Genomic DNA, 26,639 nt, shown 5'->3' on the forward strand with positions numbered 1-26,639 from the left:
GACAGCTGGAGAGTGAAGCCGCACAATGCTGCACATTTTACTCTAGAAGTAGGGATTGCAGCAAATATATTTTATTTATTTTTTATTTATTTTTTAATTTTATTAAATTTTTTTTTTTTACATTTTTTTATATAAATAACAGTGACTCTCTAGTCTGAAAATAAAATGTCTGACTTGTCAGAGACCGGTCGGTAGGTTTGGTTAGTAATGGTCAATCCAGTGATCAAAACTAACATTATTATTATTATTTTTTTTTATCCATTTATTTGGCATCCGGACAAATATTCGCTCTCTCGTTGGCTTGGTGAAAGTTTAAGTATCTCCTGTTCTGTTGACCTTTTACACCTGGGGCCAGAATACACACACAGGATTGGTTTCTCTTTTTATTGTGTTCTTGGAACAAACAGGTCAGGTAATTGAAACTGCGACTCTTTCGACTTGGATGCAGTAATACAGCCCTAAGTTTTATGGCGCTCCCAAAAGGATGAATTGGTCTCTCCATCAGTGTGGAAAGTTTGTAAAAAGCCGAGCGCTGTACTGAAAGAAACCAATTCATGTCTCATAGTCAATATCAGGATTGGCCATCGTGTCTGTGACTGACAAGGTAAGGCTTATGGAAACCGGTTTTATTCATCCTCTTGACATTGCTGACTTTTCTCTACAAATCTTTTTTGTATGAGAATGTTTAGATTTGCAGTGTATGTTGGGCACAACCACCCCCTTCTCATCCAAAAACCTTTTGGGGGTGGTTTGTCAAAAAATGTAAAAAAAAAAAAAAAAATTATAACATTATAATAAATTATAAAATGTGTAATTAAAAAAAAAAAAAAGCTGCAAATCATAAAATGTTGCAGTATCTTGTAATACCTTTATTGGACTAACAGCATTTTGGAGAGAAGCTTTCGGGATTCCTCCCTTTATCAAGTCCAAAGCAAATCTAAGCTCACAAGTAGAAGACACAGGTTACATCTCACAAATATGCAGGGGTTAAATGGGCACTGTCACCAACTTTATTTTTTGATATGTTGTAGTACTTATGTACTACAACATCTCTAATATACTTTTATTATTTTTTTTTTTTTCATTAAAAAGGTTTAATTTACATTTAAAAACCGGCCGCTGAAAAAGGACTGATTTTGGAGTGGCAATCAGTCCTTTTTCAGTTAGGCTGCACGCCCGCTGCCGGACTCTGCCGTAACTGCAAGTGAACGGGCTAGCAAAAAAAAATAGGATGGTGGGAGCTACCCTTTAAGACAATAGATGTGGAGAATTCACACTAAGATGGGCCATAAATTGTCCTGTTATGGGAACATAGACTAAATAGATAAGAATGAGAAAAAGGGGGGAGGGAGGAGGGAGCAGGGGAGAGACTGGTAATTAGCAGGACAAAGTGAGATGTAAAAGAGAACACTGTGCAGGTTATAAGAAATTTTGATAATGAGATAAGAAGCTCAAATCCACATTAAGTCCCCTTTTTTTCGAGTCAAAAAAACAGTATCATTTTGGCTTCAAATGTCTTTCTTGTGTGTTTTTAAGTTCCCTCTCAGTATCTTGATTGTAAGGTCATGTATGGAGGGGCCTGTTTGGGTAAAATGGTGTCCAGCTGGGGTGCAGTAGTCATTACATCTCACTATGTCCTGCTAATTCCCAGTCTCTCCCCTGCTCCCCCCTCCCTCCCCCCTTTTTCTCATTCTTATCTATTTAGTCTATGTTCCTATAGCAGGACAATTTATGGCCCATCTTAGTGTAAATTCGCCACATCTATTGTGTTATTTCCTGCATATTTGTGAGATGGAACCTGTGTCTTCTACTTGTGAGCTTAGATTTGCTTTGGACTTAATAAAGGGAGGAATCCAGAAAGCTTCTCTACAAAATTCTGTTAGTCCAATAAAAAAAAAAAGGTATTAAAAGATACTGCAACATTTTATGATTTTCATCTGCATCACTAGACTAATACGGCTACTCAAATTTATATAAATTTTATTTTATTCTGCATAAAAGCTTATGCTCTGAATAGTTTCACAAGTTTTCTTCTAATGCTGCATGTAGATACAGGAGCAGAGTGTCATGCTTCTCATTCCTCTGACAAGGGGAACATTTATTTTTGTCAGCTCTGAACGGCAGAACCTAGCATGCTATGAATAGTCCTATAGATCATGTCAGTAGTTTATTTTTTTCATATTTTGCACAAAAAAAAAACTAAATTTGACAGATCTTGCCATCTTTATCCCTCCTAATCCTTTCCTTTTACATCAGGTTTTTTGTAAATATGCAAAGGCTGATAGGTTTTATTTTTTTATTAATATTTTTTTTGTTTCTGTTTCTCGGATAATATGTAACTTGTCTCTCTTGTTTTAGGATTCCAGCTCATTGCGGACTTCAAGCAGAGACTGGACATCAATTAGAGACAGGGATAGCCTGGAGCATTCCTGGAAGACTCCTTCATCCTCATCTTCATCTACTTACCAGCGCTGCTCAGGAACGTACGACCTCCCTCTATCTGGTGGTTACAGGAGCCGAATTGTAAGTTTACAGTGACTTGCGTGTTTCTAAGGGTATGTTCTGATGCTGATTAAGTCAGTGGGCAGCAAAATCTGCAGCAGCTCATCTGAGGGAAAAATACGAATGTAGAACGTTCCCTAAAGTTATACATTTTATCCCGAATATGTGATTGTACGTCACAAATCATGCATTGTTTAGGATATGTCCTAGTTCTGCTTTTCAAAATGTGTATAAGATCAAGGTTCCCCAAAGAGATGTTCTCCAGCTGTTGCAAGAATACAACTCCCATCATGACAGGATGACATTTGGCTGAAGGGGCTTTCCAGTGGTCTCCAAACTGTGGCCCTCCAAGGGTTTCAAATCTGGTGTTTCAGGCCACTGCTTTAGGCTTTGTTGTAAATTTTTAAATTCCACACAAATTCTGCCAATTGACTTCAATGGTATGCTGCTGTCCCATTCACACAGCAACATTTCTGCAACTCCACAAAGACCTGTGTCTTTTTTTATTTTGTGTAATTCTGTGGCAGAATCCCATTGAGGTTAATGGGGCTCTGAATTTTAGCAGAATTGTGTTTTGAGAACAAGGGAATTTCGCTGAGTAAACATAACCTTCAATTGACATCGTTACATGGTGGTTTAGCGCTAATCTAGCTGGTGCTTGTATAGTTACTGAAATGTTACTTCAAGTCAGTCAAAATATTTACAAAGGTTTTAACAATGTTCTGGAAATACAATTAAAGTATTATAAAATCCGTTTAGGGCATAGAGTTAGGCATAGTGTAACACATACAATTATACATTACCATACCAATCGTATTACACCAGCAGAAGAAAATTGTCTGTAATTCTTAATACTAACAATTAAAACCTAATATAGGACATATTGTACTTTTTTGGATTTAATGTTTAAATGCAAGGCTTCCAGCAAGTCAAACAGCAACATTCTTGCTATTAGGCTCTGCATTTTTACAGCGCCCGGGTACGTCAGAGGGTTCACCAATGTGTACCTCCAAAATGTGCCTTCGCCTTTACACTTCCAGGGTTAAAAATAAAAACACATGCTGCATGGGATGGTTTATTATTATTAATATTAATATTATTATTATTATTATTATTATTATTATTTAACCTCTTAAGGACGCAGGGCGTATCCATATGCCCGTGGGAATTCCGGTCCCCACCGCTAGCCGGTTGGGGACCGGAGCCGGATGCCTGCTGAAATCTTTCAGCAGGCATCCCGGCATATCGCCCAGGGAGGTCATTATGCCCCCCCATGTCGGCGATCGCCGCAGATCGCTGGACAATTCAGTCCAGCGATCTGCGGCGATTCCGGGTCAATCGGGTCTCCAGTGACCCGGTGACCCGGAATTACTGGCTGTTCGGGGCCGTCTCTGACGGCCCCGAACAGCCAGAGCCTGCAGGGGTGAGGCGGCACTGGTGCCACCTCACGATCGCCCTGATTCGTCGGCCGGATTACCGGCCGACCAATCAGGGCGCCTGCTGCGGGTGTCACTCCCGCACCCGCTCCGCCCCTCTTCCGGAGGGCGTGAGCGGGTGCGGGAAGACGACCCCGGGTGCTGGGGACCCCGATCCCCGGCGTTAATGTTGGGATCGGGGCCCCAGGAGCGACGGCGGCGGCGTGGGACAGCCTGCGATGGAGCAGCAGCAGGAGGTGAGTTACAGCCTCCTGCTGTTGCTTAGCAACAGCTCCCAGCATGCAAAAGGGCATGCTGGGAGCTGTAGTTATGCAACAGCAGGAGGCAGACCACCACAACTCCCAGCATTCCCTTATGGGCATGCTGGGACTTATGATTTTGCAACAGCTGGAGGCACATTTTTTCTATGGAAAAGTGTACCTTCAGCTGTTGTATAACTACAACTCCCAGCTTGCACAAACAGCTAAAGTGCATGCTGGGAGTTGTAGTGGTGCATCTGCTGGTTGCATAACTACAACTCCCAGCATGCCCGTTGGCTGTCGGTGACTGCAGAGTTGTAGTTTTGCAACAGCTGAAGGCACACTGGTTGTGAAACTTAGTTTTTTTTTTACCTAACTCATTGTTTCACGACCGGTGTGCCTCCAGCTGTTGCAAACTACAACTCCCAGCAGTCACCTTACACGATGCACCGTACATGCTGGGAGTTGTAGTTTTGCAACAGCTGGAGGCACACTGGTTTTGAAACACTGAGTAAGGTCACAAACTCCGTGATACATAACCAGTGTGCCTACAGCTGTTGCAAAACTAAAACTCTCAGCATGTACAGTCTCTCAGCGCATGCTGGGAGTTGTAGTTTTGCAACAGCTGGATGTCCCCCCCCCCCCAATGTGAATGTACAGGGTACACTCACATGGGCGGAGGATTACAGTAGGTATCGGGCTGCAAGTTTGAGCTGCAGCAAATTTTCTGCAACAGCTCAAACTGCCAGCGAGAAACTACTGTGAACCCCCGCCCGTGTGACTGTACCCTAAAAACACTACACTACACTAACACAAAAAATAAAATAAAAAGTAAAAAACACCTCTATACAGCCCCCCTCCCCAATAAAAATGAAAAACGTCTGGTACGCCACGGTTTCCAAAACGGAGCCTCCAGCTGTTGCAAAACAACAACTCCCAGTATTGTCGGACAGCCGTTGACTGTCCAGGAATGCTGGGAGTTTTGCAACAGCTGGAGGCACCCTGTTAGGGGTATTCTACGCCAGTGATTCCCAATGTCCACCCCTATGCAATCCCTAATTTAGGCCTCAAATGCGCATGGCGCTCTCACTTTGGAGCCCTGTCGTATTTCAAGGCAACAGTTAAGGGTCACATATGGGGTATCGCCGTACTCGGGAGAAATTGGGCTTCAAATTTTGGGGGGTATTTTCTGCTTTAACCCTTTGTATAAATGTAAATTTTTTGGGAAACCAAGCATTTTAGGTAAATTTTTTTATTTTTTTTTACATATGCAAAAGTCGTGAAACACCTGTAGGGTATTAAGGTTCACTTTACCCCTTGTTACGTTCCCCGAGGGGTCTGGTTTCCAAAATGGTATGCCATGTGGGTTTTTTTTGCTGTCCTGGCACCATAGGGGCTTCCTAAATGCGGCATGCCCCCAGAGCAAAATTTCCTTCAAAAAAGCCAAAATGTGACTCCTTCTCTTCTGAGACCTGTAGTGCGCCAGCAGAGCACTTTTCACCCCCATATGGGGTGTTTTCTGAATCGGGAGAAATTGGGCTTCAAATTTTGGGGGGTATTTTCTGCTATTACCCTTTTTAAAAATGTAAAACTTTAGAGAAACCAAGCATTTTAGGTAAAAAAAATATATATTTTTTTTACATATGCAAAAGTCGTGAATCACCTGTGGGGTATTAAGGTTCACATTACCCCTTGTTACGTTCCCCGAGGGGTCTAGTTTCCAAAATGGTATGCCATGTGTTTTTTTTTTTTTTTGCTGTTCTGGCACCATAGGGGCTTCCTAAAGGTGACATGCCCCCCAAAAACCATTTGTCGCTCCTTCCCTTCTGAGTCCTCTACTGCGCCCGCCGAACAATTAACATAGACATATGAGGTATGTCCTTACTCGAGAGAAATTGGGTTTCAAATACAAGTAAAAATTTTCTCCTTTTTATCCCTTGCAAAAATTCTAAAATTGGGTCTACAAGAACATGCGAGTGTAAAAAATGAAGATTGTGAATTTTCTCCTTCACTTTGCTGCTATTCCTGTGAAACCCGTAAAGGGTTAAAACGCTTACTGAATGTAATTTTGAATACTTTCGGGGGTGCAGTTTTTATAATGGGGTAACTTATGGGGTATTTCTAATATGAAGACCCTTCAAATCCACTTCAAACCTGAACTGGTCCCTGAAAAAAAGCGAGTTTCAAAATTTTGTGAAAAATTGGAAAATTGCTGCGGAACTTTGAAGCCCTCTGGTGTCTTCCAAAAGTAAAAACTCATCAATTTTATGATGCAAATATAAAGTAGACCTATTGTATATGTGAATAAAAAAATCAATTATTTTGAATATCCATTTCCCTTACAAGCAGAGAGCTTCAAAGTTAGAAAAATGCAAAATTTTCAAATTTTTCATCAAGTTTTGGGATTTTTCACCAAGAAAGGGTGCAAGTTACCAAAAAATTTTACCATTACGTTAAAGTAGAATATGTCACGAAAAAACAATCTCGCAATCAGAATGATAACTAAAAGCATTCCAGAGTTATTAATGTTTAAAGTGACAGTGGTCAGATTTGCAAAAAATGGCCGAGTCCTTAAGGTGAAAAAGGGCTCAGTCCTTAAGGGGTTAATTTATATTATTATTTTATTTTTATTTAATTATTTATATTATTATTATAATATTTTTATTTAATTATATTATTATAATTATTATTATAATATTATTTTTATTTTACTTTTATTCTGCTCTATAGACTAGAGCAGAGGTATGTGGTGGTCCATCCTGTAGTTCAGTGGTCTCAAAACTGTGGACCTTCAGGTATTGGAGAACTACAACTCCCAGCATGCCCAGACAGCTGGGGGTCCACTTTAGAGATCCCTGCTGTAGTTATACGAGAACGACCTGATCGGAGGCCAAAATGATGACCTTTTTGCCTCAGTCAGCTTATAATGCAGTTTTCAAACTTGGCCAAATCTGCACTATAGTTTTGATGTGGAAAGAGCCCAAGGCTGTGTTCACACATAGGGGGGGGAGATTTATGAAAACCTGTGCAGAATAAAAGTTGAACAGTTTCCCATAGCAGCCAGATTGCTGCTTTCATTTTTGAAGACTTCTGAAAAGTGAGTGATCTTGTTGCTATGGGCAACTGGTCGTCGCTTACTCTGCACAGGTTTTAATAAAGATCTCCCATAGTGTGTTGGTCAGGAATGGAACCAACTAGAACTAAGCGGTCTTCAAACTGGACCTCCAACTGTTGCAAGACTACAACTCCCAGGATGCCCGGGCAACAGCTGAAGGTCCGTAGTTTTCCCCCTTCTCCTCCAGCACCCAGTTTTGCCTACACATGCTGACTAAAGTAGTACATGTGAACCTAGTTTAACCTATTGCAGGGGTAGCCTCTCCAGCTAGTAGTGAAAAGACAAAGTAGAGGAGCAAAGACCATGCTCAATGGGGGAGATTTATCAAAACCTGCGTAGAGGAAGAGCGGTGCAGTTGCCCATACCAACCAATAAGATCGCTGCTTTCATTTTTCAGTGTGATAGATATGTGTGTGTGTGCGCGCGTGCGCGCAGAAGTCTTCAAACTGTGGCCCTCCAGATGTTGCAGCTTTGACAGCGGCAATCTAAAGGGTTAATAGCCAGCCGCGGCAATCGCGGCCTGTGAAAAATGAAAGAAGCAATCTGGTTGCTATGGGTTACTATGCACTGCTCATTCTCTGCACAGGCTTTCATAGATCTCCCCAAAATGTACCACCAATACCACTAAGTCTAGGTTCACCTGCAGTGGAGATTAAGGGGTACTTATTGGATCATTTTGTCAAAATGACAGAACTTGCTGGTCAGCTAGTACATTAGGGTTTCCCAACCAGTGTGCCTCCAGCTGTTGCAAAATTACAACTTCCAGCATGACCGGACAGCCTTCGGCTTTCCGGTCATGCTGGGAGTTGTAGTTTTGCAACAGCTGGAGGCTCACTGGTTGGGAATCGCTGCATTAGTAGTTGCAGTCCGCACTAGACTGGAAAGAGCATTGCTGTCATTTGTTTGACCAATTAGTGGTCGGCACAGGTCTTCACATCCTATGTCTAGACTTTAAGACGTCAGACGTCGTGTGATGTCGGTGAACAAGGTGTTCACGTAGATTTCACAAAACCAATCTGCCTTCCTCCATGTAAAATGGTCGTCTTGCATATTTTCTAATTCCGACTGAAATGACTAATGTACCTGACCTGTTGTTCAGTCCACAGCGTCCACATCTTCTTCTCAGCCTTCTTGGTATGATCCATTGGAGAGGTCTCAAAGCACTTACTCAGGATTGCATAGTCAGCAGCAAGACTGGGATTCTAAGAGACCAAAGCTGTCTTATTCTGGACGTACCCCTCTGTCTGGTGTAAGAACTACCAGTTCAAGCTACACTTCAAGTCCAGGTAGTATACCGAAATAACTAGTGCAAATTCTATTGTGTTCTTTATTTTATTTTTTGTTTGTTTTGACTTTATTTTTTTTACCTGTCCCTTTAATTTAAAACAACTTCTCTCTGATTCCTACATTTTTGTAAGTCTTAATTTACCAAAAATGACTAATTTCCCCAGGGGCGAGAAAAGCCCTAAATTCCTGGCCACTAGGTGTATCACTACTTTGCAGTCTGCAGTCCACTGCTTGTTAGATGAGTTTCTTTTCAAGTAAGGCTGAGTTCACATCTGTGTCGGAATCCATTCGCTACAAAAAAAACATGTGTAGGCCCTTTGCAGTGGACACCTATGGGGCTCATTGTCTGTGAATGGGGTTAATCTGGTGTTGTGTTTGCGGCATTTCAGCAAAGTATAAATTTTTCTCCAACTAGGTCCCTCTATTTTAACAGATTCTGTGGACAGCTCCCTGAATAGAGCTCTGATGCAGATGTGAAGCCCTAAGGCTGTTTCCACGTGTGTGGGTTTATTTTTTTTGTTTTACACCCCAAAAAAATTCCAGCTTTTCCTGCATTTTGGCAGATTTTCTGGCGTTTTTTCAAGTGTGTGGAAACAGCCAATTTTGTACCCTGCGGCAGTTTTCTCACGGTCTTCAGGGTACCACTTGTCCGGTCCACAGAGTGTAAGGAGATGAGGAGTGATGTACAGCATCACTACTCACCTCCCCCGGCCGTATAGTATACAGAGGTGCATAGTGTACCAGTGAATACTATACTGACAGGACTCCCTGCTCCAAAGCCCCTTTTAGGCAGTGTACAGAATATACAGCTATCTGTATAGATAGCTGTATAGAGAAGACTAGGTCCAATTACCTCCCTCACTCCCTGTCCTTGCTGGGTCCATGTAGCTCCGCCCCTAATGATATCAACAGACGAAAGGCAGAGTGGTAAGTATGAGGCTCTGTTCACATTGTACGTTATAATGTGAACAGACCCTTCTGCCAGGGTCTTCTCAGACAGGTAGACTACAGATTTTGCTAAACTACAACTCCCAGCATGCCCAGACAGCCAAAGGCTGGTTTTGCAACAATTGGAGGCCCTTTGCGAAGACATTGCATTATGAGCACTCTCCCCAGCAGAGCACCAAAAATGTCTTAGCCTGAAAATTCTAATTTAGGAAAAAATAAAAGGGGTTTAGTAATGGATTCCGTCAATATGACAGCTTCCACTACTAAGTCAGGGCTTAGAATTGGCCCCAAAAAACAGCTAGTGCACAGGGGAGCCAGTACCAACAGGCCCACAGCGTCAAATGGTGTGCCTAGGCGGTAACATGCTGACGTTATATAGGCTGTGGAGGGCCAGTAACAATGGTCCTTGCCCCCACCCTGGTAACATCAGGCTGTTACTGCTTAGTTGGTATCTGGCTGAGAATGAAAATATGGGGAACCCTATGCAGGATTTATTTATTTTTTTATGAAAAAATTGCATAGGACTCCCCATATTTTTATTCTCGGATACCAACCAAGCAGCAATAGCCTGACGTTACCAGGGTGGGCAAGGACCATTGTTACTGGCCCTCCACAGCCTAAATAACGCCAGCCTGTTACCAAGGCCCAGGAGCGCCATATTTGACGCTCCTGGCCTGTTGGTACCGGCTCTTCCCGGTACCCCTGTGGCAGTGGGTACCGGGGTAATAATTAGGGGTTAGTGCTAGGTGTTTTTGCTAGCCTCATACTTACCACTCTGGCTCCTGTCTGTAGCTCTGCCCCTAATTACATCATTAGGGGGAGGAGCTACACAGACCCATTGGTTAAAGGAGCTAGGGAGGTAAGGGATCTCTTCTCCTGTATAACCCAAAGGTTTAACATACACTGTCAAACAGTGTAAGTTAATGCTTTTCTTGCTGGGCTAGCGCATAGCGCACAGCTCGGCAAAGGGTTAAGTGAGCCAGCAATGTGTATACTGTGTAAACATTGCAGGCTCACGAAGTTCTTGCTGGGCAGTAGATATGATATATATATTGCTCAGCATCAGCTGTTCTCCCGGCTCTGTAGCCGCAGCACAGCTGTAGTCCCGATCTGTGCAGGGACATTTTTCCAGCGCATGTATGGCTGCAGAGGAAAGTAGGGATGCTATGGATTAAAAACGCCAGTCTCTGCATTGCTGCGATTTGGAAAAACTGCCAGATTGCAGCAAAACGCCAGGGTCGGGGGAGAACGCCAAACCCCAAAAAAATGCAAAGTGGGTTTGGCATTTTGTGTTTCCCCATTGAATCCCTGCTAACATCTGGCTGGTTGCGACAGTTTTTTATTTATTTGCCAAAACGCCCAAAAAAACAAAGTAGAAACTTAGCCTAAGAGACAACAAGACAGAACAAAGGGAGTGGTGGCTTAGCTATTGCTGTGTGCTGGAGTGAGGCGGGGGGCAGTGTATGTGCAGTCTGAGAGTCTGGCTTCACATTATTACTCCGAAGGCAAATAAAGGCTTCCCTCTCACAGTTCTGTGCTTAGTGTAACCCTTTTCTTGCTTTGCTTCTGTGGTTTCATTTCTGCCCACAACACCTTGCAAAGTCAATGTCATTACTCCCCCCCCCCCCCCCCCCCCCCCACCACCAAATGCCCTCTATAGAACTGTGTAAACCATCTCCCAGCACAGTGACACTGTTCAGTCGTGTGCACTTTTACAAGCACTATGCCCTAGCAAAGCAATGAGGAGTTTGTGTCTTGCTGTTATTGACCAGTGAAGTAAGGTAAAGGAAGTCCATGGTTTTTTTTTTTTTTTTTAGTATTGGCAAACTGCTCTGTTGCTGTCCCCTGAAACTGAGTGAATGTGAAATAGTTGTGCACCATGTATTTCATTGCATAGAAGAAATATGATGGGTTACTATAGCACATTCCAATTGCACAAGGGGGAAGGTGGGGACAGATTAAGGTGGGGTTTCCTAACCAGTGTGCCTCCAGCTGTTGCAGAACTACAACTTCCAGCATGCCATCAGCTGTCCAGGCATGCTGGGGGTTGTAGTTTTGAAACAGCTGAATGCAAACTGGCTGGGAAACAGTGTCAGGGGTGTATATCCAACATTTACTGTTCTCTAAGATAATGACCATGAAATCCTTGGCTGCTGCTGTACTCTTATGACTCTTCATTGTGTTCATGTAGCGTTTTCCGTTTTCTCTTTTATCTAAGAAGTTTGGGGGAAAAAATAAAAGCTACTAAAGCAAAGCTGGCTGACAGACTTATGAGAACAGGAGAACTACGCCTTTTTAAGTTGGCTCATCTCCTTGGTATTGTCTGGTACTGTAATTGCGATGTACTCAGAAAGTGTGTCATGTATGTGTGATGTATAGTTTTTAATGGGCAGCATCCTTAAGGGTTAATTCTCATTTTCAGACACGTCAAGCAGGTACGTGCGCTTTCCTAGGACAACTTCTGTGATGTTTAATTCTGATCTAACAAGTGAGAGAGAAAGGAGAACAGACGCTACTACTCATGGGCTGATGGATTACAGAGACAGAAATGGCGATTCAACACCTTCATGTAAGTGCTTTGATGGTTTGAAGGCAAACACACATGCAGGATCCTGGGCAGGTTTGATGCGCAGGATTTGTAACTGCAGATTAGAAGTTGCGCTCAGTCATGTAGTTTTTATTGAAATCTGCAGCTGAAAATCCTGCGCATCAAATCCGGCACATCAAATGTGTATGTGTGAACGTACCCTTAGGCTAGTGCCATAGTGAAACAAAGTGAACTTTAGCAGAGTAAATCTTCTGAATTTAGATGTCTTTTTTTTACATGTGAATACATAAGTAAAATCTGTTTTTAGAAGTCCACCCCCAGGGCTCGCAAGCATTTTACCCATTGTCTAGGAAAAATATTTTAAAACCCAAAAGCTTTTTACTTCAATGAGGAAGGAAAGAGGAATTATTATCACCATATACATAACCATTATACTGTTACTGACCAAATCCTGTATACTGATAACCCCCCCCCCCCCCCCCCCCCCCAAAGTACAAGGCACATATCGTAGTGACCCAGCCTCTACACAAGTGTTGCAGACCTTATAAGTCATTACAGTGCAGTTACATCTATTGACTCATAGGAGCAACATCTTGGAGTTGTTCTTTCTTTTCTGGATTGCACAGATTGTCGTCTTTTTCCAATCATGAGTTGTCTCCAGAAAATAAGCCAGAGAACAAACATATTATGCTTCTTCCCCCCCCCCCCACCCCCCAATGGCAGCCCTGTATGATTAGAGGGAATCATGCCCTCGACTTCTGTTAAAGGAAAACTGTCATCCTGTTCGCCCACACTAAACCCAATACACTTGGTTATAGTGTGGGTGAACAGATCGATAATGGGTTAAATACATACCTGCACTCCAGAGATCTGTCCCTCTGAAGATCGGCATCCATCTTATCTTCAGTGAATTGCGTGCTGGAGGAGGGCCCGCCGGCTCATTGTGAATATTCAGCCAACTGCGCGCTCACATGACCCTCTACAATGAATATTCATATTGAGCTGGCGGGCCCATCTCCAGTGTGCAATTCACTAAAGATGGATGCCGATCTTCGGAGGGACAGATCTCTGGAGTGCAGGTATTTATTTAACCCATTATCGATCTGTTCACCCACACTATAACCCAGTGTATTGGGATTAGTGTGGGTGAACAGATGACTGTTTTCCTTCAATGTGGTCATGCGATTGATTTTAAAATTGGATAATTGTTCAGTAAAAAGTAAAGAAACCATTTTCTTCTGTTTTAATGTAGATCTTCAGGATAGAGTTTCTTCTTATGCACAAGGCGCAAGACCAAAAGAGAACTCTCTAAGCACAGTACGACTTAACACGTCTATCAACCGCCAGATGCCTTCTCAGAGTTCCTCATTGCTAAGAGATTCCAGCAGAAGTTCAAGATCCGTGACGCCCAGAGACCTACGATCTCCACAGAGAGACAGTTCACTGGACTTCCGCCATACACCTAGTAGAAATGAAGGAACAGCAAAGACTACATCAGGACGAGTATCACCTGCTCCTCAAAGGTCTACAAGTGAACAGAACACAGAAGGCAGACGTACAACAAGGCACTTGCTTTCCCGCCTTGCTTCTAGTATGTCTTCCACCTTCTTCTCTAGGCGATCTAGCCAGGATTCCCTGAGTGGAAGATCAGCAGAGGCAGAAGAAGCACAGTCAAGTTTACATAATGCTTCTCCTCAGCCAGTAACTACTACACCTGCCAATACGGACCCGCCAGAAGCCAGGCCTTCAGAACAATCTCAGGGATTTGCATTTCTTAGACGGCGGCGATGGGGCTTGTCATCAGTGTCTCCAAATCAAAGCTCTGATTCCGATGCTGAAAGCTACAGGTCAGAAGATTCAGAGTCCAGGACTTCAGGCTCATGGCTGCCTTCATCTATAAGGAATCGCTGCACTCCTCTCTTTTCCAGGAGAAGACGGGAAACAGTTAGAGCATCCTCTACCTCTGATTCTAGCCTATTTAGAAGGGCATCTCAAGAAGATTTTTCATTAGATGATGTGCACCCAGTCCAAGGAGCGGGCGCCACCACTGACAGCCCTTCGCTGCTGTCATCGGACTCTCTGAGTGGCTCGTCACAGGCGGCATCTCTAGCAGAATCCCTTTTCAGTAGGAGAAATTCAGGAATATCAGGCATGCTTCCAAACTCTTTTTTACATTTCTCTGTGCCCGCCGCACTTGGGAATTCCTTATCAGACAATGTCATGATAACCGTAGACATTGTTCCCTCAGGTAGGACAAGTGATGGACAAGAAAGTGAAAAGTCTGAGAACTCCAGGGATCCTGAGAAGCTTAAGAAAATTCAAGAAAGGTGAGTGTGAAATGGTGGCTGACCACCGTAGCACGAGCGCACACAGCATTTGGGAACTAAATATTCCGAATGCAGCCGGCACACTGGCCAGGGGAGTACCCCTTTTAAATTAACCCAGCCAACAGGCTTCCTCCTTCTGGTTCTCCCTGAAGTCCTACTTGCAGACTCTCCTGCAGCAGCCTGGCAGAGGTCAGAAAATGCAAGTGGGACTTCAGCTCAGCACAGTATATGGAGTGTATAGAGCCATATATTTCAGCTCCCTTTCCCTTTTGAGAGGAGGGAAGAAGTGAACTGGCAGGATTTTAAAAAAAGTGTATCAAGCTCCTGACAGGTACTCTTTACAATAAATGTGTATGGGAAGTATTATACAGACAGACTGCTAACAAATGCAGGCACTTATCCCAGTGTTTCCCACCCAGGGTGACTCCAGCTGTTGTAGTTTTGCAACAGCTGGAGGCACCCTGGTTGGGAAATGCAGGCTTAGCTAGTAGATCGGCGCTTATTTTATGGAGGCTATTACATGGCTCAACTATGGTGCGGACAGAAACACACAAACGTTGGCTGGATTGTTTGTGGCTTATTACCTTCCTCGTTGTCAGCTGGAATTTGGTTGCTATAAGCAAAAACAATCCATTATGGTTTAAGGCAGATTTCATAAATTTGGGCCAATGAATTTAATGAACCAATGTAGTCAGCTGACAACACCACTATGGAGTCCTGTAAAATGTATATGCTTGTAAAATGGGGCAACCTAAGTTATAAGTTAAGAAAAGGTGCAGATGCTCCAGCTCCCAAAAAGAAATATTATTTAAAAGTCCAAAATTTAATTAATCCATATTTAAAAATAGGGAACAACAAAAATCCACGTGAGGTTAAAAACAAAGCTGAAACGCGTTTGGTCCATAGCAACCAATCTGATTGCTTCTTTCATTTTTAACAAGGCTACTGCAAAATGAAAGTGATCTGGTTGGTTCCTATGGGTGACTTTTCCTTTGCACAGGTTTTGATGAATCCATAAATTCAAATGCTTTAATACTTCTGGTTCTTGCCACGATTTTTCAGTTCTCCTGTGCCCCATGTCTAAAAGCAACATAGAATAATGAATATATATATATATATATGTCCTCATTGTCTCCTTTCAAGAGTCAACTGATGCCCAGAAACCCCTTAAATGCTGCAAAATGTGACCATGGCATCTAAGGGTTAGACTACAAGGAACACAGGTTTTTCTACTCCTGTTAGTAAGATCAGGAGCCCTGCTGTCATGGAACAGACAAGTTCTTGCACTGACACCTAGGTGTTCATTTTGGGGTCAAACAGTCCTTTAGGGTTCATTGAGTATTTCTCATGTAAAAATCTATTTCCCCAAACTATGATCTCCCTTTAGGAGATCTAGCATCTAATTTTAGTGTCTTATTGAATGATCAGCTGCCTGACATAAGCAATTACCTGTAGTCTGCACTTGTTGACCGATCTCTGCTCATTCACGCAGTGGAATCCAGTGGAAAAATTCCACAGTGAATTTCTGCGGCAGAATTTTCCAAATTCTAGACTCTGCTGAAAGAATGAACATGTTAAACGTTTTCAACAGGATCCACTCGGATATGCATTGCCGACAATGTGGACACTGCATGTCTGGTCCTAGTGCTGACTTTGTTTCTGCCTCTCACAGAATAACTTTTCTGTCTGAATGGGCCCTTAACATTGTATCACTCACGTGGTCCTTCACTTAAAGGGGTATACTGCCCCTAGACCTGCCTCTGGGACCACTGAACTCTGTGCAGTACCCAGTATTCGTTTAGAACGGTGGGGTCATGACATTACTGCCATGCCCCCCAATGAAAGTGTATGGGAGGGGCGTGGTGGCTGTCATGCTTCCTCCCATAGACTTGCATTGAGTGGATGTGGCGCAACATCACAAGGAGTGTGGGTGTGATGTCACGACTCCAGTCACCCGCTCTAAGAGTTCAGAGTACCCCTTTAAATCATTGTTTACTGCACATGCCCTGTTTAACACGGAGATTTGTGGCTGACTAATGGTTTTTGGACCATGTGATCCTACTGATGAGACATGTTTACATAAGGGGTGAGAAGTAGGGATCGACCAATTATCGGTTTGGCCAATATTCACGATTTTAGACTTGATCGGTATCGGCAATTACCTTCCGGATAATCTGATATTGCACCTCCCTGGCCAGAGACTGCGGCCACTGCTGCCCCATTGCCTCCCCCATCCCCGGTTTTATAATTGCCTGTGCCCGGGGTCTGCTTCTTCTGGCTCCTGCGGTGTCCTGTGTTGCGCTCTGCGCAATGACGAGTGACGTCCTCAATGCGACGTCAGTCAGTGCGCACAGTGACAGCTCAGGACGCCGCAGGAGCCAGAAGTAGCGCGGACCCCGACAACTGGTCACTATAAAACCGGGGATGGGGGGGCAATGGCAGTGGTTGGACTAAGGACCGGCAGGGGGAGAGAAGCGGGCGGCAGCAGTCTCTGGGCAGAGGATAGGTGGGGCCAGCGGCGGTGGTAGGACTCAGGAGGACCCCAGGACCGGCAGGGGGAGAGAAGCGGTCAGTGGTCTCTGGCACAGCAAAAGCTGCTGCAGTTCATTGATTTAAAGTGCCCGCTTTAAATAAATGATCTTCAGTGGTGTCGCCGGGGGGGGGGGGGGGGGGGGGAATAAATAGCTGATAGCTTATAGCGATATTCAGGTATAAGTTATCGGCCTTAACCTCCACAGAGTATCGGTATTGGTCGATCCCTAGTGAGAAGGCTGAGTGCCAGTGGTCTCACTGCCATCTTATTCTGTACATTTAGGTGGCTCAGCACAAGAGTAAGCAATGTTAACCTTCTCTTAACCTTCTGTTTTTTAGCCTTCTTCTGGAGGACTCTGAAGAGGAGGAGGGAGACTTGTGTAGAATTTGCCAGACTGGTGTCACTACCCCAACCAATCCCTTCATTGAGCCATGTAAATGTTCTGGAAGTCTGCAGTATGTTCACCAGGACTGTATGAAGAAATGGCTTCATGCTAAAATCAAGTCTGGTGAGTCCTCTTAGATTATGTAAACATGGGTAACTTTGTGGCTGATGTACACGATTCCTCAGTAGTTGGTAAGATGTTACTAACCATACAAGAACAGACAACCCTGCCCCTTTTACCCCTCTCAATCTGATTGGCAGCCAATCCCATGAAGGCACTGTTCATCCAGGTTGTGGCGCAGCTCCATTGGCCCCGCTACAGTCCGGATGCACAGTGCCTGCACAGGATTTCGGCAGGGCTTGGGAGTCTGCCCTAGATTGGGGGGGGGGGGGGGGATAGAGAGGCGATGCAGCCCATGGCACTGCACTTCCTTTTTGGGGGGGAGACAAAACCTGTCAAGCGATCTGATTGGTTGCGATGTGCAACTCAGCAACTTTTCCTCTGCTTTCATTTTTGAAAAGACCCCTGAAAAATGAAAGCAGCAATCAGATTGGTTGTTATGGGCAACTCTGCAACTTTTGATCTTCCCCGAAATGTTGGTTCCAGGGCGACCATTGTAAGTTGAAAAGATATGTAACTTGAGGGATCACCATAGGTCTTTGTATTTTAAATGCAAATGAAGGAATGGAGTCTCCTGCTTTGTGGTTAGACTGCCAGGGACCTTAAGGGTGGGTTCACACTACGTTGGTTTTGACATGGTATACTGCGGCTTTGGGTCCGGTCAGAAAACCGGATACGGGGCAAAAAGTGAGCCGACTAGAGTCACAATCTGACGGTTGGCTCATTCAAATGAAGTAGATCGGGGCCGGGATATGGGAGCGCCGGGTCCCCCCCAGCCGGATCCGGTCCCTGTATGTCAAAACTTAGTGTGAACCCAGTCTTAGAGAAAAGACTAACATTTTTATGGCAATACTGCATATTTAAAAAAAAGATCAATGTGCTTTTCAGTCTATTCGACGTTGGTGTAATGATCCCATCTCTACAGGTACATATGTTGTAAAACTATAATCCCTGGCATACTGGGAGTTGTAGTTTTACAACATCTGGAGGTCCATTTTGGAGACCACTTTAGTATTTGTTATACAGGCTGATTGACTTGATTTCCAGCAACCATACAAGGGGAGGACATTCCTTATCTTCCACACGTGGAGCACGTTGCGATGGCTTTGTGTGATGACAGAATTTATGGGATGTTGCATTTGTTCTGTTCTAGAAGTACAGATGATCCTAAACTTTGGTTGAAGTTTGTATAACTTCTGTATTTTAGGCTCCAGTCTAGAAACAATAACTACATGTGAATTATGTAAAGAGAAGCTGGATTTGGACCTGGAAGACTTTGACTTACAAGAACTTTATCGGGCACATGCAAACGAGAGGGTGAGTAATAGTTCAGCATAATGCAGTGTCTCCCAACCAGAGTGCCATGACAAAGGCATGCTGGGACTTGTAGTTTGTAACAGCTGGAGGCACCCTAGTTAGGAAACACTGAATAACTCTCTATACCAGGACAGGAGTATGAAGGCCAGCAGCAGCCTGTTACTTCTAGATCACAATACAGTGATGCCTGTCATTACAGTACAGCAGTATGTAAGTCTTTTATAAATAGAATCCACTAAGGAAATGTGAACAAAGTAGTGCATATTCCACCAGTTAATGATGGACCTCATATTAGGTAAATTGCGGCCATTGGACCTTATTTTCCCTCATTTTGATGGAATAATAGGGCCACATGACAGGACTTTATTCGAGACAAATGTGCCAAGGCTGGCGTCTGAGCCTCTCGACTGCCTTAGACAGTGTTCAGACAAGGCAGATGTGTAGTGCAGAGCTGCAGCAGTTCACAGTACAATGCACGTGAATAAGGTTTTAAAAACGCAATCTTCATGTGGGGGAATCAAGTGGAAATTGAAGCATGCGCAGATTTTCGGCTTTGCAGTCTTGTATAACCCCTTAAGGGCTCGTTCACACTGCCGAATCTCCGCTCGCTGAATTCAGCGAGCGGAGATTCCGCCTGGCCGAATATTTCGGCGCTAGGCCCGTGGGGCACTGAGCCGCCCCCATTGATGGTCCGCTCGCGGATTCCGCACAAAGAATAAACATGTTCTTTCTTTGCGCGGAACACTTTCAGCGGCGGAAATGTCCACTGCTGAAATTCCTTAGTGTGAACATACCCTAAGGCCTAAGCCCATTTGGGCTCTAAGGACTTAATTTTTGCATATTTTTGTTTTCACTTTTCTTTTTTTTTTAAACAAACTTTGTATGTTTTTAGGTCTCCCTATTATGACTCCTATAGCTTTCTAATATATCGTTAAACTGCACGGTCAATGGCGTATGCGTAAAAAAAGAGAATTTCAAAAGTCCAAAATAGCGTATTTTTTTGTCACTTTTTATACTATAAAAAATGAATAAAAAGCGATCAGTCTGATCAAAGCAAAAATGGTACAGTAAAAACTTCAGATCCCGGTGCAAAAATATTAGCCCTCATACCACCCCTTATACAGAAAAATAAGTTATAGGGGTCAGAAGATGACTATTTTAAACGTATAAATTTTCCTGCATGTAGTTATGGATTTTTTTTTTTTTAGAAGTATGACAAAATTAAACCTATATAAGTAGGGTATCGTTTTAACCGTATGGACCTACAGAATAAAGAGAAGGTGGAATTTTTACCGGAAAATGCACTGCGTAGAAACGGAAGCCCCCAAAAGTTACAAAATGTCATTTTTATTCCTCAGTTTTGGCGCACAATGATTTTTTTATTTTTCAGTTTCGCCGGGAATTTTTGCGTAAAGTGACTAATGTCTCAGCGAAGTAGAATTGGTGGCGCAAAAAATAAGCCATAATATGGATTTTTAGGTGCAAAATTTAAAGCGTTAGGATTTTTAGAAGGTGATGAGGAAAAAATGAAAATGCAAAAAACTGAAAATACCCTGCGTCATTAAGGGGTTAACTTACAGGAAATGTATCCTCAGAAAATTACCTATTTAAATGAGGTTTTATGATAAACCTATTTTATAAGAATTTTTTTTGGGGGGGGGGAAGGGGTTGTAGGTAGACTTTCTAATTTTCTCATAATACGGATAGAAAACTTGAAAGTAAAAAAAAAAAGAAAAACTTAGCTTAAAGGGGTACTCTGCCCCTAGACATCTTATCCCCTATCCAAAGGATAGGAGATAAGATGTCAGAACGCCGGGGACCCCCGGGATCGCTGCTGTGGCGAGTTCGCGCTGCGCGTAATGAGAGGCAATACGAGGGCTGGAGCATCGTTACGTCATGGCTCTGCCCCTCGTGACGTCTTGGCCCGCCCCTTCAATACAAGTGTATGGGAGGGGGCGTGGTCATGGAGGCGGAGCCATGACATCACGTTGCTCCGTCCCCGATATCGCCCGTCATTACGCACAGAGCGAACTCTCTGTGCAGTAATGATAGCGGGGTGCCGCAGTGGCGATCCCGGGGGTCCCCAGCAGCGGGACCCCAGCAATCTGACATCTTATCCCCTATGCAAAGGATGGGGGATAAGATGGCTAGGGGCGGAGTACCCCTTTAATTTTAGAACTAGTGGCTAGAATGCAGAGACTTCCTGTTCTGTAGAGATTTCCCAATAATGCCTTTCTTCTCATACTAGTGTCACCTTTCACTGTACTTCTGTCTATAGCACTGGACCCACCACCATTCACAGTAGAGCTAAGCCCCCTCAAGCAAGATGGCTGTGACTATAAAGTACCAAAAAAACTAAAATTGCAATCAGAAAAAGAGCCTGTTTCAGTATCAAGCTCTAGTCAGGAAAAAATCTAGATAAACTCCCTTCAACCTAATGTGTAAAATTACCCACAGAGAACTTTGGTCTTTTCTGAAGAAGCTGAGAGAATACAATTTTTTGTTTGGTGAAAATCATGTCCGATTATATAAATACCAATGAAAAGGCTAAAAGTTGGAAACCGTTTTTGAAGACCCTTTCCAGCCCATGTCCTATCAATATGACTTGTATATTCTGATTCATAATTCATCCAACTTTAGGGAAATCCTGTCTGTTTATAATTTAATTAAGCTGAAGAGTGCTCGTTTTAACCCTTGCACTTCGTTGTTCTCACTCCTTTTAGGCTGAATATGAATTTATAAGCTCCGGTCTCTACTTGGTTGTCCTACTGCATCTATGTGAACAGCGCTTTTCTGACATGTTGGGAGCTGCAAATGAAGCAAACACTCGGGTTAGAGTGAGTTCATGTAATTTACAACATTACCTCTGGTTTATTCGGTGATGCTTGTTTGAAACCTTAAACGCAGGAATTAAGGTTCCAAAAATGTTTTGACTTTATGCAGTACGTGTTTATTACTGTTTGCTATGCTGCGTTGCCATTTGGGCATTTTGCACCAGTATATGTTCTGCTGTGTTTTGAATAAATTTAAGTGGTTACAGCTGGAGGAACAGTCATTAAAATGAGTTGTGGGTGTTACACTGGGGTGTTTCATATGGTTCTACCTAAAGAGCTGATAAACTATTGAACATTAGGTGTAATCTCTGGATAGTTGGGTGGATTTGCTTTTGTCTGAAGGTTGGATATCAGGTTGTTAAAGGGGTTTTCCTGCAAAAGAAAATGTATGGTGTCAAAGTATAATAAAGCAACTTACGAAGGCTGCTGGACATAATGCAGAGATCTTCATATCAGCTGTACTTTGTCCTTTTGTAGCTGTGATGTCACATCACGAACTCTGAAAGCAGAGCTCCTGTCCCTTCTCACTGCTCCCCTCCTATCCGCACGGGACAAGACCAGTGAGATCAGTGAGGGAGCTGGTATTACTACTCATTAGATAAGGCAGCAGGGAGCCCATTCTGGTTGCAACTGTGGACAAGGACTGTTTCCCTGCTGCCTTATTACTAATTAGGTTTGACTTAATAAATACCAACTTCACATCACCGGTCTTGTCCTGTGCTGACAGGAGGGGAGCAGGGTCCGGGACTTTGCTGTCAGCCTGTGACATGACATGACAGCTACAAGTGAGCAGGCAGAGCTGGTAATGGAGATACTGTACACTATGGCTAATAACACTGTTAGTAAGATGCTTTACTATACACGTTAACACCATACAGAGGTTTTCCTTTACAGAATATACACAGTTAAAATTGTCTGGCAGAGAGCTGTAGTCAGACCTCCTCTACAATAGTGTTCAGTTATGGAGCCCTTGCCAAGAGATTGATAATTTAAAACTGGTCTAAAGACTGGTTTAAAATCAGTGGAAGGTTAAGTTTTATGCTCATCAGGAAAGACTTGGGGTATTCCTGTGTTACGGAATAAGTATTGGATCTTGGGGGGAGGGGGAGGGAGGGGCTAACACACAATTAGAAGAATGGGAACCTGACTCTCCCCTATGAATTTAGCAACTGGGCAGCATGTGCTCCAATTAAAGGGGTTCTCTGGTGCTTACACATCTTTTCCCCTATCCAAAGGATAGGGGATAAGATGCCTGATCGCAGGAGTCCTGCCGCTGGGGACCCCCGGGATCTTGCACGCAGCACTCCGTTTGTAATCATTACTCAGAGCGTGTTCCCTCCGCTCTGGGTAATGGCGACCACCGGGCCGGCGGCGTGTGACGTCACGCCTCCGCCCACGTGTGACGTCACGCTCCGACCCTCAATGCAAGCCTACGGGAGGGGGTGTGATAGCGGTGGTGACGGTGGTCGCCTGTAATCAGTCCCGGAGCGAACGCGCTCCGGGTACTGATTACAAACGGGGTGCCGCGTGCATGATCCCGGGGGTCCCCAGCGGCGGGACTCCCGCGATCAGGAATCTTATCCCCTATCCTTTGGATAGGGGAAAAGATGTGCAAGCACCGGAGAACCCCTTTAATCTCTATGCAGATACCTGAGCTCTTGCACTTGCCGGCTCCATAGAGAACGCATGCAGGGGCTGCAGTCGCATGCCGACCATGCCGCTCAATTCAGTGGGGAGAGTTATGGCCTATTCACACGGCAGAACGTCCATTTGAACTTCCATGTCAGGAGAGGTATGCTATGCAGATTTGTTCCTGACATGGACAGGTGTCAGCAGAGAGCACTATGGTCAGACTGGAAAGAACTACACAACTTCCTCTGCAGTATACAGCTGCTTAGTACTGAAGGAATTAAGATTTTTAATAGAAGTAATTTACAAATCTGTTTAACTTTCTGGCATCAGTTTGTTTAAAAAAAAAAAAAAAAATCCATTGGAGTACCCCTTTTGAATTGTTGCCACAATACAACCATTTTGTATTCAAATGCCCATGATCAGAAGAAATACTTCACCGAAAAGAGAACATAATATAATTAATCTTTTTGTCTTTTCAGTTCATCAACCTCGCTAGGACCCTTCAAGCACACATGGAAGATCTTGAAAGTAAGTTTTGTCACTAATGTGACTATATATATATATATATATATATATATATATATATATATATATATATATATATATATATATATATATATATATATATATATATATATATATATATATATATATATATATATATATATATATATATATATATATATATATATATATATATATATATATTTCCTAACCTGGTATAGAATAATTTAGAATTAGGTTATTCTTGTTCAGAAGGGATGGGTGATCTAAAATTTTTAAATTTCAATTCTAAATACCAATTCTATCGTCTTACTTACAATCTATTTTATTTATCTTTTTTTTAAGCGTCAGAAGATGATTCAGAGGATGAAAGGGTGTAAAGAACGGCCAACCTACTGGACTTTCAACACCTTCAAAATTTAAAGTCCATTTTCTTTTTTTCTTTGAACATGCCAATGCTCAGCCTTCCTTGTTGAATCACTCTCACACTTTTTTTTTTTTACCTCTGTTCACTTGTTGCACTTGAGCAATTTTCTAATACCGAATCGCTAAAAAAACCCTCATTGGCTTTTCTGCCTTTTTTTTCTTTGTATGCTGGAGCTGTGACTGTATACTGCAGTATGTCTTGTTTCTTTTTTTCCCTTGTGTTGTATAACCTGAACTTCTGCTCCGACCATCTGAGATTCAGCCATGTTACCTGCACATAGTGAAGGGGGGGTGCTCTTTTAACTACTAAGGGCAGGGTTTCCCAGCCAGGGTGCCTCCAGCTGTTGCATAACCACCACTCCTAGTATGCCCGGACAGCCAAAGGCTGTCCGGGCATGCTAGGAGTGGTGGTTATGCAACAGCCGGAGTCACCCTGGCTGGGAAACCCTGTGATGGACGATAAGAATCTGATTGCAGGGGGTCTGTCCTCTGGCCATGGTGCAATGGGTCAGCATGCACTCCATACATTGATACAGAGGGCTCCCATAGACATTACAGCGCTCGGGTATCTCTAGCGCTTCCATAGGCAATACATGGAGCATATGCCGATCCACCACCCACATGCAGGGGGAGATTTGGGACTCTGTTCTAGAGATCCCCCTCCCACCCCTGTGATCAGATCCTTACCACCTATCATTTTTGAGAGGCTGGAATACCCCTTTAATGTGTTTGTCTGATCTCCTAACATGAATGGCCTCACTGATACCACTGAGGCTTCAATATCATGGCGCCTCGTGTATTGGAAATATTAGTAGGCCATTCCAATATGCAGCCTACCAAAACTGCCTCTGCTCTGGGAACTCTGAACAAAAAGCAGCAACCTTGTGTGTAATGGGGGAGGGTATGATATATTGTAACCAATAATAATGTGATCCTTAAGGGGTGAAGCCCCCCCACGCCTTATCTTGCAGGCTCTTGTTTTATATAATGTCTTTCCTCCAGTGTTGATGGTTTAATAATAATATAAAAGGTTTTGTACAGCTGTCTTTTTTTTTTTTTTTTTTTTTTTTTATGTTCCGATCTGCCTTCTACTGACTTAGTATGGGGCTGTTAGTTCGAGGTTGTGACTTGATGATGACCCTTTAGTTCTTTTTTTTTTTTTTTTTTTTTTTTTTTTTTCCAGATTCAGTATATAGCACATTTTACAATTAAAAAAAGACTTTGCAAAAAATATAAATGCTAAAAATTTTAAACACTTGTAATTGCTAAAAAAAAAAATTAAAAAATTGTAGATCCCCCTGTATATTCACGATAAATGCACATTGATGTTTTAGCTGTATGATAGAAACAATAAAGACATTGTATGAATCTGGTGACTCAATTTATTTGCTTACTTGCACATCACTGAATTGAACCTTAGAGGTTATCCAGGATTGGAAAAATAGCTATTCTTTATTTAAAAAGAAAAATAAATGCCTCTCGCCTCTGGCCTCAGATTGTGTGTGGTATTGCAACTCTGTACTGCATTGTATTATGCTTATGTCAGAGTTACACTGACAGGCATAGTACAGCTGACCACACTTTGCCTGAGGTCTAATCAGCTGCTGTAGCCAAGACAACAGCTTTCATGAATGCCTGGCGATTGCTTTTCATTGGTGCCCCGCAAAGCAGAGGGAGCCCCCTCCCTGTCACGCTAAAAATGCTGCAGTCACATTGGCAGCAGCATCTATAGCACCTGCTCTTAGTACTAGGATGGGATGGGCAGAGTGGGCATGTTACCTCCTGGAAGCAGTGATTGATCAGTCATTGCAGACCAATCATGGCTCCCGATGGGGAATATGAAATCATGGCACTCTAATCAAATGCATAACAGAAGCAAATGTATCCCATAAAAAAAAATTATCTGCATGCTATGCGCTCTTCAGGAGAACCATAACAAAATCTCACAATAGCTGTAGACTGTTGAATCAAACTGGCCAGGGGTGCAATAGCTTAATCCAAATGTAACTGACTGAGTTGCAGAGAGGCACACTAACAGGTCAGACAACTAGCCACTTACTCTGTTCAATTGTTGTATAAGAACCGGTTGACTTGGATTAGAGGACAAATTTAGGCCTTGTCAGGGTCAAGTGAAAAAATGGACCTTGCCCTTGTGGAACATTCACAAATTATTATTGAAGGGGTATGCCGGCCCTAAGACATCTTACCCCCTATCCTCGTCATGCCCCCTCCCATATACTTGCATTGAGGGGGGCAGGGCATGTCACAAGGGGGCAGAGTCGTGACTCCGGCAATAGTACAAGAGGTTGTAGAAGTGTAGGGGTCTGTATAAAAAGCCCAACTTCACTCGCAAAGTCCTATCCTAATTGGTCACTTCTTGTGCTATAGATATTGCCTGATATGAGCAGGCAATAGAGGCAAGCGATCTCACCACATTCAAATTACATTTGCATGTATATAGGAGCAATTTCCAAATATTGTTTATA

The 26,639-nt window shown here is 43.2% G+C and overlaps 1 protein-coding gene across 4 annotated transcripts in view; it reads left to right on the top strand.

Annotated features, from left to right (window-relative positions):
* The window catches only part of MARCHF7 (membrane associated ring-CH-type finger 7), a 43,728-nt gene extending 18,206 nt beyond the window's left edge, over positions 1-25,522 (top strand). For 2 of the 4 annotated variants that reach the window (XM_056536445.1, XM_056536446.1), the window contains exons 3-11: positions 2,359-2,523; positions 8,392-8,578; positions 11,950-12,096; positions 13,328-14,402; positions 17,274-17,443; positions 18,648-18,757; positions 21,481-21,594; positions 23,703-23,751; positions 24,073-25,522. In XM_056536445.1, coding sequence (XP_056392420.1) covers positions 2,359-2,523; positions 8,392-8,578; positions 11,950-12,096; positions 13,328-14,402; positions 17,274-17,443; positions 18,648-18,757; positions 21,481-21,594; positions 23,703-23,751; positions 24,073-24,107 — 2,052 coding nt within the window. In that variant the 3' untranslated portion in view covers positions 24,108-25,522. The remainder of the gene's footprint in view (positions 1-2,358; positions 2,524-8,391; positions 8,579-11,949; positions 12,097-13,327; positions 14,403-17,273; positions 17,444-18,647; positions 18,758-21,480; positions 21,595-23,702; positions 23,752-24,072) is intronic. The other 2 variants (XM_056536448.1, XM_056536447.1) reach the window with 2 other exon arrangements.
* Positions 25,523-26,639: the final 1,117 nt, after the last annotated feature.

Source organism: Hyla sarda, chromosome 8, assembly GCF_029499605.1.
Source record: "Hyla sarda isolate aHylSar1 chromosome 8, aHylSar1.hap1, whole genome shotgun sequence".
NCBI classification, from domain to species: Eukaryota; Metazoa; Chordata; class Amphibia; order Anura; family Hylidae; genus Hyla; species Hyla sarda.